Here is a 17,567-nt window from a genome sequence, read left to right as displayed (position 1 = left end):
GATTTAGGGACTAGATATATTCCCTCAGATGTTGAATGTATTTGAAATTAGACCAAACATCTCTGGCAGACTTGGACAAGGTGAAAGTGTATTCCAAAATGGCCTTTATAAAGCATGCCCAGAATTACAAAAAATTAAACCTATATGATGTCTGTTTATGTACAGCTTTAATAGAAAAGAAATCCTAATCTAGAGTATCAAAATACCATATTCATATAAACATATGAGTATCTAATAGAAAAGTAAAAAGTGTAAAACACAAACTTTTTTTGGAAATGAAATATCCTAAAAAAGTTGGGTTTTTTTAAAAAAAAAAACCACACAGGAATTTGTGTGCTGCAAAAAAAATTAAGAGGACTACATCTCCCCTCGTCTACGAGTTTTTGCGGCAACAGCTCTGCCTTCCTCCTCCTCCTCTTCCTCTTCGTAATTTTCTTCATGAGCTTCTTTCTGATTGTTCTCTTCTTGCACTTCTTGCTCTTGATCTGCCCCACCGTTATTCTTTTCATCTGCCTGATTGAGGAAAAAAAAAAACCAAACAAACAACCAAAAAAAACCGGATTCAGTGCAACTGCCAGTTTCCTTATAGTTTATTTTGGGGCAATGAGATGAATTAAGGAAAAATGACTGTCAGCTGGAGTTGTTAGGGCTGATGGACAGAAACAGGAAAAGATTTCCAAAGACCTCCAGGCAGCAAGAATGAATGTGGGGGTGGAAGGATGAGCAAAAGGCAGTTGGGACAGCGTGAAATTTTAAGGTCTATGATCTAAAGCAAGCTACAACAATTATTATGTAATGTCACTGTGACGTGATCACAGCTATGTTTAAGTGTTTAATCATGTCACCGAGTTTCTGGGTTTACACAGTACTTACATTTTCATCATTTTCACCATATGGCTCTTCAGCATTGCGTTCCAGTTCTCGTTTCTTCTCTTCAGTCAAATCTTCCTGGATCTACAAAGCACGGAGACATTCTGTATATTTTAGTTTCCTTTAAAAAAGTAGCCTGTGGCATAAACGTACGCATTTTCACAGCTACACTTTTACAGAATGAAGATTCAAAAGAAAGGGAAGAGAGGGCATGGAGAGGTTGAAGGAGGAAAAAAAACCCACCACCTAACAATCAGGAAACTCACTTCCTCTTAGAGCGTATTTTAACTCTTAACTACAATTTTCACAGACCCTCTCATCATCAGTTAACACATTTAGATCTCCATTCCATGTTTTAACTTTACATATATATTATTTTCTCCTTGTCCTTCATAGTGAGAGTGTCATGACACAGCAAAGATTCATTACCAACACTTCCACCCCACTGTGGACTCCTAGAACTACTTCAGTTCCAATATGCAACGTAGGTATTTAATGGTAACTTTGTCCATGTTTTCCCAGCAGTTGAGTGATCCTTCTGCCAACTGCTCCTGGAAAACCACAAAAGAGCAAGGGGGGATTGGGAGCAAAGAATAATCTCTTCCAACTCTATCCTTGAAGAGAGAGCAGGGCACACTGAATCTGTTTTCCAGATGTTCAGATCTTGATCTATCACTTCTTGCTTTTATGTCAGCACCTTCCCTCACTTCTATGTCCTTTTATGGTTAGGTGCAAATGCGAAAGAGCCGTACTTGGTTTTCTTTTGGAGAATGCTGTTATGCACATCTGCTCCAAATGGTGTCCTGCAAGCTGGGTAAGATGCTTCTGTAAGGCTGTACAGCTCTCCTCATGGAGAAAAAGCTGTTTCACCTGGCTGGGAAGCAGTCGCCACTCAGTGCTGCCACCCGCCCCTGCCACAAAGAGCAAGGATGAGACTGCTGCTTTCGGCAGGGCTCCCACCCTCTAGCAGCTGCTATCACATTCTCCTGAACAGCAGCACCAACAGCCTTCTCAACAATATCAGTAGCAGGAGCGTGTATTTAGCAGTTGCTTCCAACAGGAGGCAAAGCTGCCTGTGAATAAGTTCTTTAGGGTTAGGTATAGCTGCCAGCAGAAGGGCAGCCATCAAACTGGATCACTTTGAGGGCTATATGGGAAAGATGTGAACAACAGCAATGTAAAATATTTGAGTCAACCTACTAAAGAAACTATTCCCGATTACAGCATCTTAACTATTTCTTGATTGCTCATTCAATCACTGCTCATTCTTTAATACTTCCAGTAAGCACACTGGTCATAGTCCTTTATGAAACATGTATTAAATTACTTCCTGTAAGCCAAAGAGTAATTGCCAAAGGCCAACTATTCCCAGTTCCTAATGACCTGGTTTGATTTAAGTAACCGTATTTTGAACTGGTGAATTCTAAGTGCATACCAGTTAACTAGACAAAGTGGTGCCCATAAGGGGGTAATGAACAGCTGTTTCTGTTGCTTTTTGTAAATCATTATGCATGAAGTAGAAAATAGCAATTGATTAGGTATGTATTGAAGAACTGCAGGGCAGCTTATGCTAGTGCATGCATAACGAGCATGCCATTCAACGTATGAAGGAAGAAGTCCCTTCCTCTCCTTTTCTCCTCCAGTTCAAAGCAATGTGCTAACAGCTTCCTAACTATTTGACTCCACAAACAGTAGGGCCTTGCGTAACTTGGATTGCTTAGGAGGAGCACAAATACATCAAAGTCGGAGCTAAAGAGTAAGTAACTGGCCAAGGAAGCAGTTTGCCTAGAACAGCAGTGTGTGATTAGAGATGCAAAGTTAATGAGGTTTTCAGTGACCTTCAGAGGGCTTGAGGTTTTCAGGAATTTTTCCTTGCATTGTGAATGGCTTAATCTTTTCAATTATTGCACAACTAATACCATGTTGCATGGAAGACTAATGGATTGCAGCATATAAGCATGAATGGGTCCAGAAGTGGACAACAGTAATGGCAAAGACTTCCTAGGTTTCATAAAGTCAGACAAAGTACTTTGGGTTCATTTTGCAGTTATAAAAGATACCAACATAGAACGTTAATGGAGATGTGCTTTGCTACCTGAGTCTGCATATGCCTTACATCTGTTTTCTTACCTCCTCTTCTCCTTCTTCCTGGTATTGTTCATCCACATTATCTTCCTGCTGGTCAGGATTTCCTGCCATCTGCAGAAAGATCATGTAAGAATTCAGTTTTATGTGCATGCCTATTAACTTTAGAAGACTGAAGGTTAAAGCTTCTTGTTCTGGAACTAAAACTTTACGTAAAGCTAAGTAACAATAATAGCATAAGAAGTTATAGTGCGTTCATTAGCATTAACGATAGCCTGGCTACATGATTTAGAACTGCCCTAAATTAAAAAATAGACAGCAGAATGATTATAATAAAAATCACTTTATAGAATAAAGCAAGACTTTCCATACTAAGCAGGAAGACAATGAAATATTCACACCATTAAAGACCAATGCCATAAAAATACAGATTATCTCTGCATAGAGGAGTTTACAGTTTAAACACGGTTGAAATGAGTAGCATTCACTGGAATGGCCATAGAAGGAAGGTGACAGCACTGCTTCCAGTTGATTGAGTGTTGATGGCATGGAAGGGCCATAGAAGGGATTTGTGGAAAGACACAAAGATTGTTCTTGCAGGAGCTTGTGTGCAGGCAAATACAGGGGCCCTGAACTATGAGGCTACAGAACCTCGCTGAGTGGCGCCAGTGATGAAAGACATACCACTGTATCACCAGGAGTAATTCCACACTTTTACCTGCACATGTCATAGATGGCTTAAAAGAGATCTTTAAAAATCCAAGCTCAGTGTTCTCTCACCAAGCTGTGCTACACTGTTCTTAAATAGGACCTACAGATGCTTCCTTTCCCTTTACTGACCACTAGGTGCTCTTCCATTCCTGGATGTCCTTGCTTCTGACTGGTTTGCTTGTGCTTTTCATTGTCATCTGGTAGATTTTCTTCTCTCTCTTGCTCAGCTTCCTCAAATTCGTCTTCTCCCTGATTGTTGGGGTCATCAGCAGGATTCACATCTTCCATGGCTGCCTTCTGTAATTTTCAGAAGTGAATGTTAAATACGTATTTTTATCTCACAGTCAAATTCCATTTCACTTGAAAGCCACCCTAGCGTGAGCTATGTTAGAGCCAACTCCATACCCACGGAAACGAGCTGGAATGTCTCTACAGGCATCAGGGGTCACTAGATCAAACCCTAGCCAATACAGAAGTGTCACTTCCTGAAAGAAAAAGTACTTCAGCACTGACCACAGACAGAACTGCAGTATGGGTATCTGTCTGCTAAAAACCACATTGAAGCTGATGACGTATTTCACATAGGCTGTCGAACTCCTTTTGTTTACTGACTATCTGACAGCTGACAATGCCTGATAAGACCAGGTGAAAAAAGGTAAGAGTTTAAATGCTCATGGCTCAAAAGAGCTGATGTGATGTTTCAGTACCAGTCCTGCAATATTGACCTTGTCTATGTTTATAATAAGCCAAAAGAAAACAACACTCACTTTTCATCATACTTTGCCATTCAGAAAATGAGCATTTTCTTTCTGCTTATCATTCAGTAAAAGCATTTCTAATATCTTTATAGATGACAAGTTAAAGATCCTTTAGAAATACTATACAACTTAATTTGCTGAGGGGGAGGGAAGTAAAGATGATACACTTCATGTTCCACAACACCAATTAAGATGGAACTTGGGGGAAGGCACAGGACTGAATCTCCTGCATCCAGATCTCTGTGCAATCCATACCGCAGCTGCATTCAGGGCTGAAGTATGTTCTGTTTCAAGATCTCACGCTTCTTCTGTACTGACTCCAGCTGGTTTCAGTGGCTGTTAAGTTGACTCTTACCTTCTTAACTAATGACAGCATGAAAAATACCGTCACCACTCTTTTTGACTGACCACCAATGAGTTACTCTTGTTATTTTTTTGAATCCAAGTTTACCTGTTCAAGTCCCACCTAAGTCCAAATCCTTTATTCCACCTAAAGCACAGATCAAAGGAATGTAGAAGAGCAACTTGCTTCCAATAAGGAAACTTTTTTTCATGTCTTCCCAAATCAGTAAGGACAACTTTAAATAGATCATAGATGTAGTTTTAAACTGTCAAACTTGTCATCCTAGCAGACCTCTGCTTCATCTTATTTCTGTAATGCGCAATTATGTTAGATGAGATTCTGGGTTTTCACTTCAGTAACAACTGCAATCCATAGCATCTTAATTCATACTCACTGATTCATCAGCCTGCTGATTTTCTACTTGATGTTCTGGTTCTTGCTGTTCATTTGCATTATTTTGATCATCATCTTCACCTTCATCCTGGTGCTGGTTGTCACGTTCATAAGCTGACAAATTTTTGATATTATTATTGTATTACAGCAGTTTCTAGTTAGCCCTTTTAAGAGTCTCCTATATACTGGCTTCCATAAATGCTTTTAGCAGTAGGCAACCTTTATCTAAAGAGCTTACCTAAAGAGATAATGGTAACAGAATTGTTTTACTGCTAGTAGGAAACTGACACTGAAAGACTATATAATTTGAAGAGATCAAACAAAATTATAGGCAAAGCCAGGAATGTAACCAAGATCCACAAAGCGCTATCCTGGTAGCTCAATCAAAAGGACACTTTTCCTTTCAGGAATGTGGATATGATCTTTAGTAATACCTGTATTTCGCTCAGTCAGTTCAGCCAGTGTTATTTGAGCTTCTGATTTTAAATTGAGAGTTTATATTTCACTTGAATCCAAACTGGATGTGAAATGAATATTAAAATCTCACATGAAAGGCAGTACACAGGGAACCTGTGAACATGGTAGGGACATAAGTTTTATCTTACCTCCTTCCTCTTCCTGAATGCCTTGCTCTTCTTCCCCTTGTACAATATCATGGTCCATGTTATCATAATGAGCCTGTTGGCTGGGAAAATTAAATGCAAATACACCATTTCAGTTTCAAAAAAGTGTGGTTTTGCTTTAATAAACAAACCATCCTACTGCACCTCTGCCTCTCCCAGCTCCTGCCAGAATGGGTTCCCATTTAGCTTTCTATTACCTAATATTTTCTCACATCATCTTTCCTGAAAGAACATATACTTCATAGAACAAAGACTTTCTTGTCCTACTATACTAACTTCTGTGCTTGAATTTCTCCATATATCAATGGGATTTACCTTGTATTTTCAAAACTCCTGAACTAGCATATTCCATAATCAAAGCACAAATACTATGAACTGGAAGCAAAGAACCCCTCAGATAAAGGGTCTTAAAGACAGACTACATGGATCGGTTATTTGGTGACTAAGCACTTTTAGCTTTCATCTTGAAAGGGGTTTACTTGTGTGGTTGTTCTTGCAGGACTGAATATTTTGACTATCAATTTATGAAAGGCTTTCTCATCCCAAAATCATTTTAGAACACGGGTCAAGTTCATAATTAATATTTCAACATTTCAGCAAAGAAAATTCAATGGGTTTAAGATTCCAAAAGACAAAAAATTGTCACTAACAATTTTAAACTAAGCAGAAGCATAAGGAAATATGACAGGGAGGGCGAAAGGCATGTAGAAGCTACAATATCATGAATATAGCTGCATTCACAATAACTTTATGACACTAACAGGGTGTTGGTTTCTCCTGAAATCATGCTCTTGTCTCTACAATGAAAATGATACTAGTGGCTCTTGTCCAGAAAGTCCTCAAGGAATTACTTAAAAACAGCATTTACATTTAAGAGGAACTTTAGCTTAGGTACCTTAATGCATATCTGATACTGCAGCTTCTCAGTACTACAAGATCATAATTGCTGCTTAGTGGAAAATAATTACTAATTTAAAGCAAGCTTTAAGACAATGGGCATTGTATGCCAGAAGCCCCTAGCCTCTTCCAAGGATGTGCATGGCAACAGGCACTCATTACTCCGGACTTCACAGGCTTCCATAGTAAAAGGGGAAGAAAAAAAAAAAAAAGGAAGGAAAAAACACCTTAAAATAGCAATCAGATTTATCCTTGGAAAGAAGGAGATGAGGCTCACTGAATTTAGTTTCTGGGCAGTCTAGGTTTATAGCATTAAACCACCCTCTTTTCAAAGGTGGTATGGAGGAAGCCATAAAACCCAGAGCACAGACCATGGCAAACTCATGTAAAAGAATTTAACCTTAGCCGGTTTTTATAGAGTTTTTCTCCTTGTTCTGCCTGTTTCTGCAGCTCTTTTTCTTGAAGCTGTTGCTGCCGTAATAGCTGTCCTCGCAGTCTTTGCTGGTGTAGTGATTCCTGATGTTCTCGTAGCTGATAAGCTTCCTCTGCTCTTTGGGCTGCAAGATGTTGCTGCTCTAGTTGTTGTTCATAAGCTGGCTTATGTCTTTTTGTTACAGCTTTTGTTGATGTTATCTGTCAAAGAAACGTGTTAGTCATAGATTAATCATAATTTCAATCATCAGAAACAAGCATGCAGAAACCTGTGACAAGAGGGAAAATTCTGAGATGCTACACACAATAAGCAGGATTACAGCAAAGTTGTTTTAAGTTTTCTTGCCTCAGCTTAAAGTTTAATTGTTTTTTTGAACACAGACTGGAAGTGTTGGGGTGTCTGTGGAGGACATGGGGAAGGAAGAGGAGATAATAGGCTGGGGGAAGCCACGCTTTTCTTACACATCAATAACAATAAAAACGCCCAACATATTACCAGTAAAAGCAAGTTTTGATGGCTGACAATTAAGACAGTAAATATGCTTCCATTGATTTAACTGGTAATTTCAGTAGGGGCTGCTTTGAGCCTTAAATGAGACACTGCACATTTTTTACAGCCAGTAGTAACTTAAATTAACTCCAGTTTCACAGCTAACCTATTGCTGCTGTTTTAATCCACTGCACCTCTTCAAGAATGGCTTCTCATCACACTGGATTACACAATTAATCTGCTAGGAGAGTAAGTGTTTACAGAGCCTAAGGTGAGATCAGCAAAGTATATTTTCCACTGCAGATCTGATCTAGAATGTAAATCCAGGATTTGCTGGTTTTATTTAGAGCTGTACGGAGCAAGACTTGCCATTGCTGCACACAGATTTCCCCTGGCTATTTTAGTCATGATCATCTTGCAGTTAAAACTTCCCATCAACCGACAGCGAACATTTAGATGGAAATGTGTTTACAGAAGGTAGATATATCTGACAAGGAAACACACTGCAATTTGCTGAGATGCATCAAATTAGTAAGGCAGGACAGCTCTCCATCAAAGTGCTGAAGATAAATCTCATTCTCATCAGCTATCTTCTTCCCATCAGCTACTGCAGGCCTCAAATTTAAAGTAGGAGATGGGATTCAACCTGACTGCTCTTCTTTTCCATCTGTTGCTTTTTATCAGCAGAATTAATGTTTGTTAAGCTGCATTTGGCAAGCACTGCAGTATGTGTGTGCTGAAGTTGAGCCTGAATCCTATGCATCCAAGTGCTTTGAATCCCAATTTTTCTACAAATATGACAATTTTATCTAAAAACCAGTGAGTGCTTTGAATCCCAAGCTTTCTATAAATATGACGCTGATCTTACCTAGAAATAGGCGAGTGCAATACAGGGCCAGCAATGATAAGAGATGCCTCCATTTAAACAGCAAATCTAATCAATTAGTAGAAAAGAAGAGAGCCCTGTACCTCCGAACGAAGATGATCGCCCAACATGTTGGTTTCTTCTTCTTTCTGTTCCTGTTTTTTCCACTCGTGCTCTTCTGGTACTTGATCCTGTTCCTCCTCTAAGTGCTCAGGCTGCCCTGCCTGCTCCATTTCTTCCTCTTCAAGTTCTTTTTTGCGTTCCTCTTCAACTTGATCAACACGTTGCTCATCATCCTCTCCAGCTTCTTGTTGCTCCTGAATATTTAGTTCTTTGGCATGCTGGCCCTCATTAGCCCTTCTTTGCAGATGAAAAGGCTCAGCTCTGTCTTCTTTTTCCTGGGTATTTATTTCTTCTCTCTCTTTTGGCTTCTCATTCTGCAAAACATACACAATATTATGTGTGCACAAGATACTCCGGATTTCATATTTTCAAGAGAGCCAAGGACCAGATATGGATGCCTTTATTCCAGCCTGCAGTAAAGCTGTTGTCAGGAGAGCAAAATGCCATCTTTGGAACAAGCTACCCCTCCTGCCAAATGGTATCAATACCTGATTCTTGGCTCTGCACAGCTATGCAAGGTGTTGTACAGCTATGCATCATGAAGTACGTTAAGACTCATTTTATCTGAAGTAGAACCAAAAACTATTACAATTCTGTATCTACAAAGGAAGCTTTGTATTTTTATTTCCTGTAGGTTCTGCTGGCCAAGAACTCTAGCAGAACAAAACCACAACTGATACTGTAACTTCTAGACTTTACCCATGCTTTGCTTTTTTTCTTTTTGAACGTCGGACAGTGTGCCAATTTTAAATATACCGACTTTAAGTGTGCTACTGAAAGTTTATAAAACACGTGAAAAGACAATTTCTTCAGAACTTGTTAAAGCTTTTCTGTAACATGAGATATCTAAAATTTTAGAGACCACTTATTATTCAAAAAAATCAAGATTTTTAGCAACTTCTTAAAACAGCTTACATAAACCAGTTTTAAGTGCATTTACAGTCATGTGAGAAAGGTCATCATGAATATATTTTTCTACTACTCAATAAGATTAAACTGTTCCTTACTACTTTACTCAAGAACTGACAAACGCGTACAATTAAACATACGCTTCTATTGGAAGTTAAACACATAGCTAGTATTTTGCTGAATAAGAACCATTTCCCATAGCATCTGTAGCCAGTCAGTACTTTATACCTCCTTAGGCTCTTCAGCCACAGCTTCATGGTGTACTGGGAGGTCACTGTGGGGAGACAGTGCTCGCACCTCCGGTTGCTCGTTTGGTCGTTCTAACTTCTCAGGCTGTCGGAAACTTGGCATTTTGTTGAGTGTGTCCTTCAACTGTTTGTATTCCTCCACCTGGGACTAAAGTCAACACATTAATTATAGTGTGTCCAAATCAATTTCTTAATAAAACATAGTCACCTCGGAGTGAACTTGCTGGCAAGACATATGGTAGAAAGACTCAGTATTCACATCAGAGCAAATACCAGGGAGGAGAAGGGACAGGAGCTTTTAAAATTGGTTGTTTCCACGCACTAGATAGCATTGATTCATCACGATCTTTTCAGCCAAAGTGCACATGCATACAAAGTATATTAGAAAAATCTCTGTGGGACAAAGATGAAGATTTGTTTTATTCATGCCAAGCAGGAGAATTGTCAAAAGGGGATGATGCAGTTTTCTTGGCAGACTAAAGCGAGGGAAATCGAGAGCACCACCACTTCTCCTTTACTGGTAGAAAGCTGGTAGAAAGAAGTGCAGTTCTTTCAGAAACAGTAGCTTTAAAGTATATATACACATCACGGAAGTGCCAAATCCTCAACATTTAGACAGGTGTTACACAAGACAACAGCCAACATACAGAACTGAGGCAAAGAAAGTCATAGTACACATTTGGTGAAGAGCAAGAAAAAAGAGGGAGGGAAAAAAAAAAAAAAAAGAGAAAAATGTAAATTTCTAAAGTCTTCCTGAAATGCAACAGTAAAATGTTGTAATTTGATTTGCTGTTTAACTTTGTACAAGATCAGGATACTTTCAAAAAGCTTTAAAGTCCAGTGTGAGAATCCAGACTCTATATACAGCAGTCCCTGTCTATACAGCAGACATACAAGAAAGCCTATCTCATAAAGTAAAATTTTTGAGATGGACAGGGTATATAAAAGCTGACCAGCTGCATATACAAAAGGTGGTGCCCCACGAGAGGCACTCTCTGTTGCTCCAGTGGAGGTAATGAGTGTGTTTACTACCCATTTTGAAGTCGGGAGGTGCATTTCATAATCGTTTTTAAAATTCAGGTTAAAAACTGGCTACAGTTTACACTCTCTGACCGTGTATGTCATTTTGTGTGTTATGTGGTATCATAGCAATCAATAGTACAGCAGACAGGCATGATGCATTGATGTACAATGCATAATACTCATACAAAACAATATCCACAGTGCTACAGATTGACATGATGCAATGCGTAACAGCTCCGAAGCTAGACGCACCTCGAAGCATCTTCAAAAGACTATGGCATCCATTAAAACAGACGGGCCTAAAAGCAAAGCAGAATGCACAGTAATTACTCTTGTCATTCCAGAGGAATACTTCTGCTTCCTGATTAACTGCTGGAGAGTCCCATAAGAAATTTTTAGGAAAAATAGTATTTACTTAACATAAGACTAATACGCAGGTCTCTTTCTTTCCTTCCCCCCCCGCCTCGCTGGCCATGCAGACACTAATATGCTAGGATATTTAAACAGTGCACGTCCAGGTCAAAATTCAAGTACTCCGTTCCACTGCACGAGTCACTAAGCTGAACATCGTGATTCAAGGCTGTAGCCTAAAAGGTATTAATACTGACAAAGGCAGGGTTTATAAAAATATATAGTGAATCTGTCTGGCTGTTTGAGCTATGGAAAAGTACAAAGATTACAATGCCTTAAAGATTCAGGTCACAAATTCATTAGTGCAGTATTGACTACTGATATTTAATGTCTAGAATATACTTAGAAATAGAGGGGTCACTTACTGAGCTGCGTTTCTAAGCAATAATCCTTTGTGAACTTTCTGTAGCTGGTTTGCTGCAGAAGAGAAACTATGCAACTGTGCTAAATACATTCTGTTCTGAAAGAATGTGCAAGACCCTTCTGTTGAAGGAAAGGTTCTCCATATGATAAATGCCGCATTCTGATTGCAGACAGAAAGGCTTTGTGTGACAGGTTTTCTAGTTGAAGAATTGAATCAAAGCCAGGAGAAGAATATTGAGCTTCCCTTCAGATTTGGTGAACCTTAAATCAGATCCTGGATCTGCCCTTGTGGAATTTCAGATGTTAGCAAATACATACCAAGCAGCTAACGCGGCCAGTGGGAGAAGAGCTTAAAATCAGCTGCCAGCATAGTTTAGTACTGGAAATTAACATTCTTCGTATATTTAGTCTATGAGGGACTTTCCTGGTATTTCCCTATTTTTTAAATATCTGCACATATTGACAACAAGCAGAACTAGGGAAAAAAAAAGATCCAATGCTTTTAATGCTGCTAATGCTGTTGTGAAAATACTTAAATGAAGAAAATTAGTCAGGAATAAAAATAACTTCACACTGCCTCATTGCCTTTCCCTCTAATCTTTCACCAATAGTCTTCCTCTGCTCCAACATTACTTCTACCTTCAGATTCCCTGTGGCCTACACAGCTTGTACTGGCACAGCTGACTGAATTTGCAATACTACAGCAAAGTCTGCGCTTCATGGATAGTTCACTTGAAAATGACATTTAAGAAAGGTAACGCTGCTGCTTCTTTTTAACCAATTTGAGGTCCACCTGGAGTTTGCATTCCTCATCCATATTCTACCTCTGTTGCACTGATGTATATAGCCTTATAAACTTTCCAGTCATACACTAAAAGAGACTTTTACTAACATACTAACATCCAGATCTTTATAATGATACATGTGAATGTCAGAATGTGGGATCTTAAACTAATTGAAGTCCTATCAGAGAAGACAGAGAAAGAAGGGTATTCGACAGGTCTCATGGAAGCAGAGATACTCTTCTTATCAGTAATACATGCACTCTTGGGCCTATAATACACCTTTTTATTTTCCGACAGCCCTATGAAGTTGCAGCTTCTTCTTAAGAGCAGCCCTTTAACTCATGCAATTCCCTGCAGTGTGCAGCATGGTACTAACTGCAAATTCCCCATGCGAAAGGCTACATGCATAACATTACAGTCAGCTGAACTAGGAGAAACAAGTTTTAGGAAGGTTAGAGCTAGTAGAAGCTGCTTTCCTTTCTGACCTGTGCAGCAGCTAGTGCACTCTTGTGGTCTTCCAATGTCACTACAAGCTGGTTGTGTTGGGAGAGTAAGTTCTTATGCTGTTGCTACACAAAAAGAAGAACATTACACGTTTCACATAAAGTTCATTCTAAAGGTAAATTAGGTAGCCTGGGGGATTTTGAACTAGGAAGATAACTCAATTTATTTCGAAAAGAAAATCCTGAGTTGGAATGACAGCATTTATTTATTTAACATGGAATGCATATTAAACACACAGAGAAAGCGACCATGCCAGGAAGGAAAATTTTGGAGGCCAGAATTGCGTAACTAAAATAAAGTTAAAAGTTGGAGTAGATGTTGATGAACGTTTAAAAAAAAATAGAGCTGGAAAACATTCATTTCAGCAAATTTAGTTTGCCAAAACACAATTCTTAACTTGCAAAGTCAAATTTCCAATTCCAATTCCTACAATAAATACTTCTCTTCCAGTTTTTTTGTTTTGGTTTTTTGTAGGTTTTTCTTCTTTTTTTTCAAATGAGCATGTACCTAAACTGCAGGTGGCAAAAGACAAGAAATCCAGTTCAAGCCATATTCCTCTCCTTTTTGCCACATAACAGAAACTACAAGTCTTCAGCATAGCCCATTTCTGGCTTGTTAAAACTTGGGAAAACTTTTTTTTTCCTAATGGTCTTGAAAGTTTTCCTCAAAGCAAAGCCTACCTTGACATCTTGCAGCTGGGTGTGAATGTCTTGGTGAGCTTTTCTCAACTGTCTGTTCTCCTCCCGTAAGTTATACAGGGATTCTGTTTAAAAGAAATGACATACAGAATTTAAACCCAGTCAGATTTATACTACTAGATTAAGCACCAAAATTAAACACAAACTACATAAAATTCTACACAATTGCTATAGTAAAAATGGATTAGAGTAATGGTATGGCTTCTTTACGTTACATCTCTCCCCAGCCCTAAAAAAAGCCTTACATTTTCAAGCAGAAAATTGTAAAATTTGGTTAAATTTTATATTAGCACACCCAGTCTGCAACTGGAATTATGCATCGCTGTTCATGCTGGGGACTGCAGACAACAAAATTCATTATGGTAATCTGAATCTTTAAAATGCAGAGAGGAAGCCATCCTCCTCTTTTCCCCCACATTACATCTGGTGAGTGAGAATTTTATGTTGTAGGACTACGCTATTCTTTTGGAAGAGGTGCCCAGATGGCCAGCATACTTAAAAAGCTTTATGTTCTGGGACCAGGGAGAGGGGCTTCTCTTCCCACTTCTTACATTATGTTGATGTGGAATATTGCAAGCAGACACAGGCAAGCTCTTCCCACACTCCAAGCTGCTAGGCTGCAATCCAGCTCAGTCCAAGAGCTAGCTGTATGACTTCATTGGTGTGGTGCCAAGGCAGAACTAATAAACACTGCCTCTGCCTGCAAAATACTGTGCAGACAAAACTGCAGACAGCTCCAAAACTAACTCATGTGTTAGTGACACATGGCAGAAAGTGGCTGAACGCCCTTGATGGAGACAGCCCCATCCTTTTGTTCTACGCAATTGTGTAATTAGGATTGAAGAGGTCTGCAAACTGCAAAGAATCTCTTTAATAGCAAACTGGATGCCAAGAGTAAAAAAAAAATGAATACATCATCCAAGTATACAGGTGCAACATGTTTCAGAGAAGCTGATACATATAGAGAAAGTGAGGTCTAAAATGTATATAAAGTCACTTCATAAAGAGGCACAATTAAATCTCTGATAAAAGTGGCAAACATTCTTAGATTGCCTTTCATTTACAAAAAAGAGTAAAGAGGCAAATCAATTTTTCCAGGTTTATACAAGTCTTAAAACTAAAAATGAAAGACTGGATAAGCCTGCCACTGACACTTGACTGGCTTTTAAGTGCTGTGTTTCTTACTATTTCTCTAATCTAGATAGAAACACGAAGCACACCTATAAATAGATTTCAGAAAGAGGCCACAGAAAATCATTAATAAAATGTAACTTGTCAGGAGGCATAAGATGCATGAATGACCTGTTAGTGAGAACAGAGACGATGCCTTTCTGTCTCACATCACACAAAACACAATGACAAATACACATTTTAATACGGGCAGCCAGATACAGGTTGCATATACCCTTCAGCTTAGAGATCTCCTGCTCTTTTTCCTGCTGCAGTTGTAAGTATCGCTCCTTGTGATCACTGAACGTTCTGCTAAACTCTTCTCCTTGTTTTCGGTGATCTTCCTCAAGGTCAGCATGCTGTTTCTTTAGTTCTTCATGTTGACTCTGCAAAATACCAAGTTGGACACCAGAACAGTTCTGTATCTGCATATCTGGCTAATATTGTCTTTGGCAATTTGTTAAATAAGTCCAGATGAATAGGAAGCATTCATAACAAGATGTTTATTATTCAAAGCATGCATATTGCAGCTCCTCTCAAACACAAAATGATCTCTGTGGTAAGTAGTCTCCTGTTCTAGGGCAACGTCACTTCACCCTGCAGTTGCACTGTCCCACTGGGAGCTGCTGAACGCGTCTAAGAAATTTCTTACATGCCAAACTACGTAAAGTCTGATAAGTCAGCATTCCATACAAGTCATTGCATTTGATAAGATTAAATTACCCACTGGAAACTTGACTAGGAAACACTGCTGTAAAGCATCGTTTAATGGTACTGTTGTAAGAAGAAGGCACCATCGATGTAGTGACATTCTGGAGTGAATGACCAGAAGCCAGTGAGGCCATCCCTTCCTGACATAGCAGAACGCCAGTGTCCTTTGGATATCCAGGTAACTGGATATCTCAGTTACCTACCTTCAACATCTGGTGTTGTACGCTCAGTGCACTGTATCGGCTATTTGAGTCTTGCTGTAAAATGAAAACACTAGCATTAAACAGAACAATACTGTCATTCCTCTAACCTCTGTACACGCAGTTATTTAGGAGTCACAAGCGAAGGGACAGAACTCCCCAGGAAACAAATTAATCTCTCCACTTGCTTTGGAACATAGAAAGCATATGTACTTTGTACTTACTGCAGCAACAATGTATTTTAACTTAGGTTACTCAGCTCACAAACCGCTCCCCAGTTTCAACATGAAGTAGCCATAAAATTCTAATTTCCTTGCTTTATAAAGAGTTCTCTACAGGTCTCTGGGTCCTTTGCCAGATAGAGCTTTCCTTCTGGCACTTGGTATATAAAACAAAGTTTCTTGATGTTTTTATACTTTACAGTTCAAAGACTATGTTTTAGAAAGTTGTCACTGTCCTTTTCCCTGTGGACTAAGCTACAAAAAGATTTCTAATGCCTTCTTACTCCCCCTTCCCTTCTTACTCCCCATTCCCCTTAAAAATAGTAACACTACATTTGAACTACCATAATGTAAACAGGAAGATATTTTCTAAATTAATTTTATGGAAAGATACTAGGATCTCCTATTACAGCTCAAATAATTAGGAATTGCAGACCACTTATGCATGCAGAGTAGAAATTGAGTAAGTGAGCACTCTTTCAATTAGTATTTCGAGACACCTCTTTGAACAGTCATAATTGCAAAGCATTTCCTTTTTCTTGCAACTCAAATAGCATCAACTATTAAAAACTTATATTAGGAATGATGACTTACCCTTCCTTTATTTAGCGTTTCCTGTGCTTCTAGTTTATAAACGAGAAAATCTACAACATAAAAGGGAAAATACTGATGGAAAAAACCAGCAGGATTAGAATCTGTACTTAAATAACATAACTGTCGCGTACATAAATTCTCTTAAGAGCTGAATACTTATGCAGTTACAATTTTCCAAAAGACCTTCAAAAAAACTATGGAGAATTTAACAAAATGCTCAAATTTTGACAAAATATTTTCATTAAAAAGTTTCATATTTTCATTAAAAAGTTTCGTATCTTAGCATGAGATATCGGGGGTACTGACTCAAGACGATGGATGAGTAATTAAATCTTACATCATGTTACATAAACTCTCTCAGTAGAGGCTCAGTAGCATCATTGAAAAGGACATTTATAAATTGTGTATTCTCGTATTAGGATAAAAAAAAAAAGTACTTTAAGAAGTGTGAAAGTCTAGTCTAAGTTTAAATAAAACAAAAATTTCCCCTTTTGTTCCTTGATACTCATTTCAGGATTTGAAAATGCCGACTCACCTTTGCGTAGCAACGGGACAGCTCTACACTAGATGGCATCAGAAAGCTATCGAGAACTGCACAGTAAGAATAATTTCTTACACTTCTTAATCTTTGCTAAAGTAGTTGTTTTAATTCAGTGCCTGAGTCCTCAGTTTTAGGAAGAATACAGGCTTTACTCTGAAAATTGTAGTGAACTTAGAAAAACAGAAGACTCGGAGAAAACTCAGAGGATTGCATTCTGCTGAAGTTTCATAGAGGGCAGATGTGTGTAAGAAATACAATGTGTGCCAACATTTCCCCCTCACGCACACTAGAACTTAGTTTTAATCAGAAAAAGGTATGTAAGCATGCGTTTACCCCTAAGCATGTGTAAAAATACTGATTCGGAATCTAATTTCACATTGATGGAATGCAAGAAAAGATCCCATCTTTTTGGTACAAGTTTTAAATTTTCAGCATGCCGGAACAGGATTTACACATGCCCATACTCCACATACGTGTTAGGTTTATGTACATCGATATACACGTATTCTCTGTGTATACTATGCCATGTTGCAATGATCTGTAAACAGTACTAAAAAGATGATTACTTTTTAAAAAGATTAGATTAAAAAAATAAATTT

General features: G+C 38.6%; 1 protein-coding gene across 1 annotated transcript in view; it reads right to left on the bottom strand.

Annotated features, from left to right (window-relative positions):
• Nucleotides 1–253: 253 nt before the first annotated feature.
• The window catches only part of GOLIM4 (golgi integral membrane protein 4), a 33,317-nt gene continuing 16,003 nt past the window's right edge, over nt 254–17,567 (bottom strand). The window contains exons 3-16 of the mRNA XM_009582748.1: nt 16,428–16,477; nt 15,616–15,669; nt 14,937–15,087; nt 13,514–13,596; nt 12,815–12,898; nt 9,728–9,895; nt 8,572–8,904; nt 7,081–7,313; nt 5,766–5,845; nt 5,162–5,274; nt 3,796–3,963; nt 3,001–3,069; nt 874–954; nt 254–513 (exon numbers count right to left, since the gene is read on the bottom strand). Of these exons, the coding sequence (XP_009581043.1) occupies nt 358–513; nt 874–954; nt 3,001–3,069; nt 3,796–3,963; nt 5,162–5,274; nt 5,766–5,845; nt 7,081–7,313; nt 8,572–8,904; nt 9,728–9,895; nt 12,815–12,898; nt 13,514–13,596; nt 14,937–15,087; nt 15,616–15,669; nt 16,428–16,477 (1,823 nt within the window). The 3' untranslated portion in view covers nt 254–357. The remainder of the gene's footprint in view (nt 514–873; nt 955–3,000; nt 3,070–3,795; nt 3,964–5,161; nt 5,275–5,765; nt 5,846–7,080; nt 7,314–8,571; nt 8,905–9,727; nt 9,896–12,814; nt 12,899–13,513; nt 13,597–14,936; nt 15,088–15,615; nt 15,670–16,427; nt 16,478–17,567) is intronic.

The sequence above is a fragment of the Fulmarus glacialis genome, unplaced genomic scaffold, assembly GCF_000690835.1.
Source record: "Fulmarus glacialis isolate BGI_N327 unplaced genomic scaffold, ASM69083v1 scaffold6298, whole genome shotgun sequence".
Lineage (NCBI taxonomy): Eukaryota > Metazoa > Chordata > Aves > Procellariiformes > Procellariidae > Fulmarus > Fulmarus glacialis.
The sequence above is the reverse complement of the archived record's forward strand: the minus strand, read 5'-3'. Positions and strand labels throughout refer to the sequence as shown.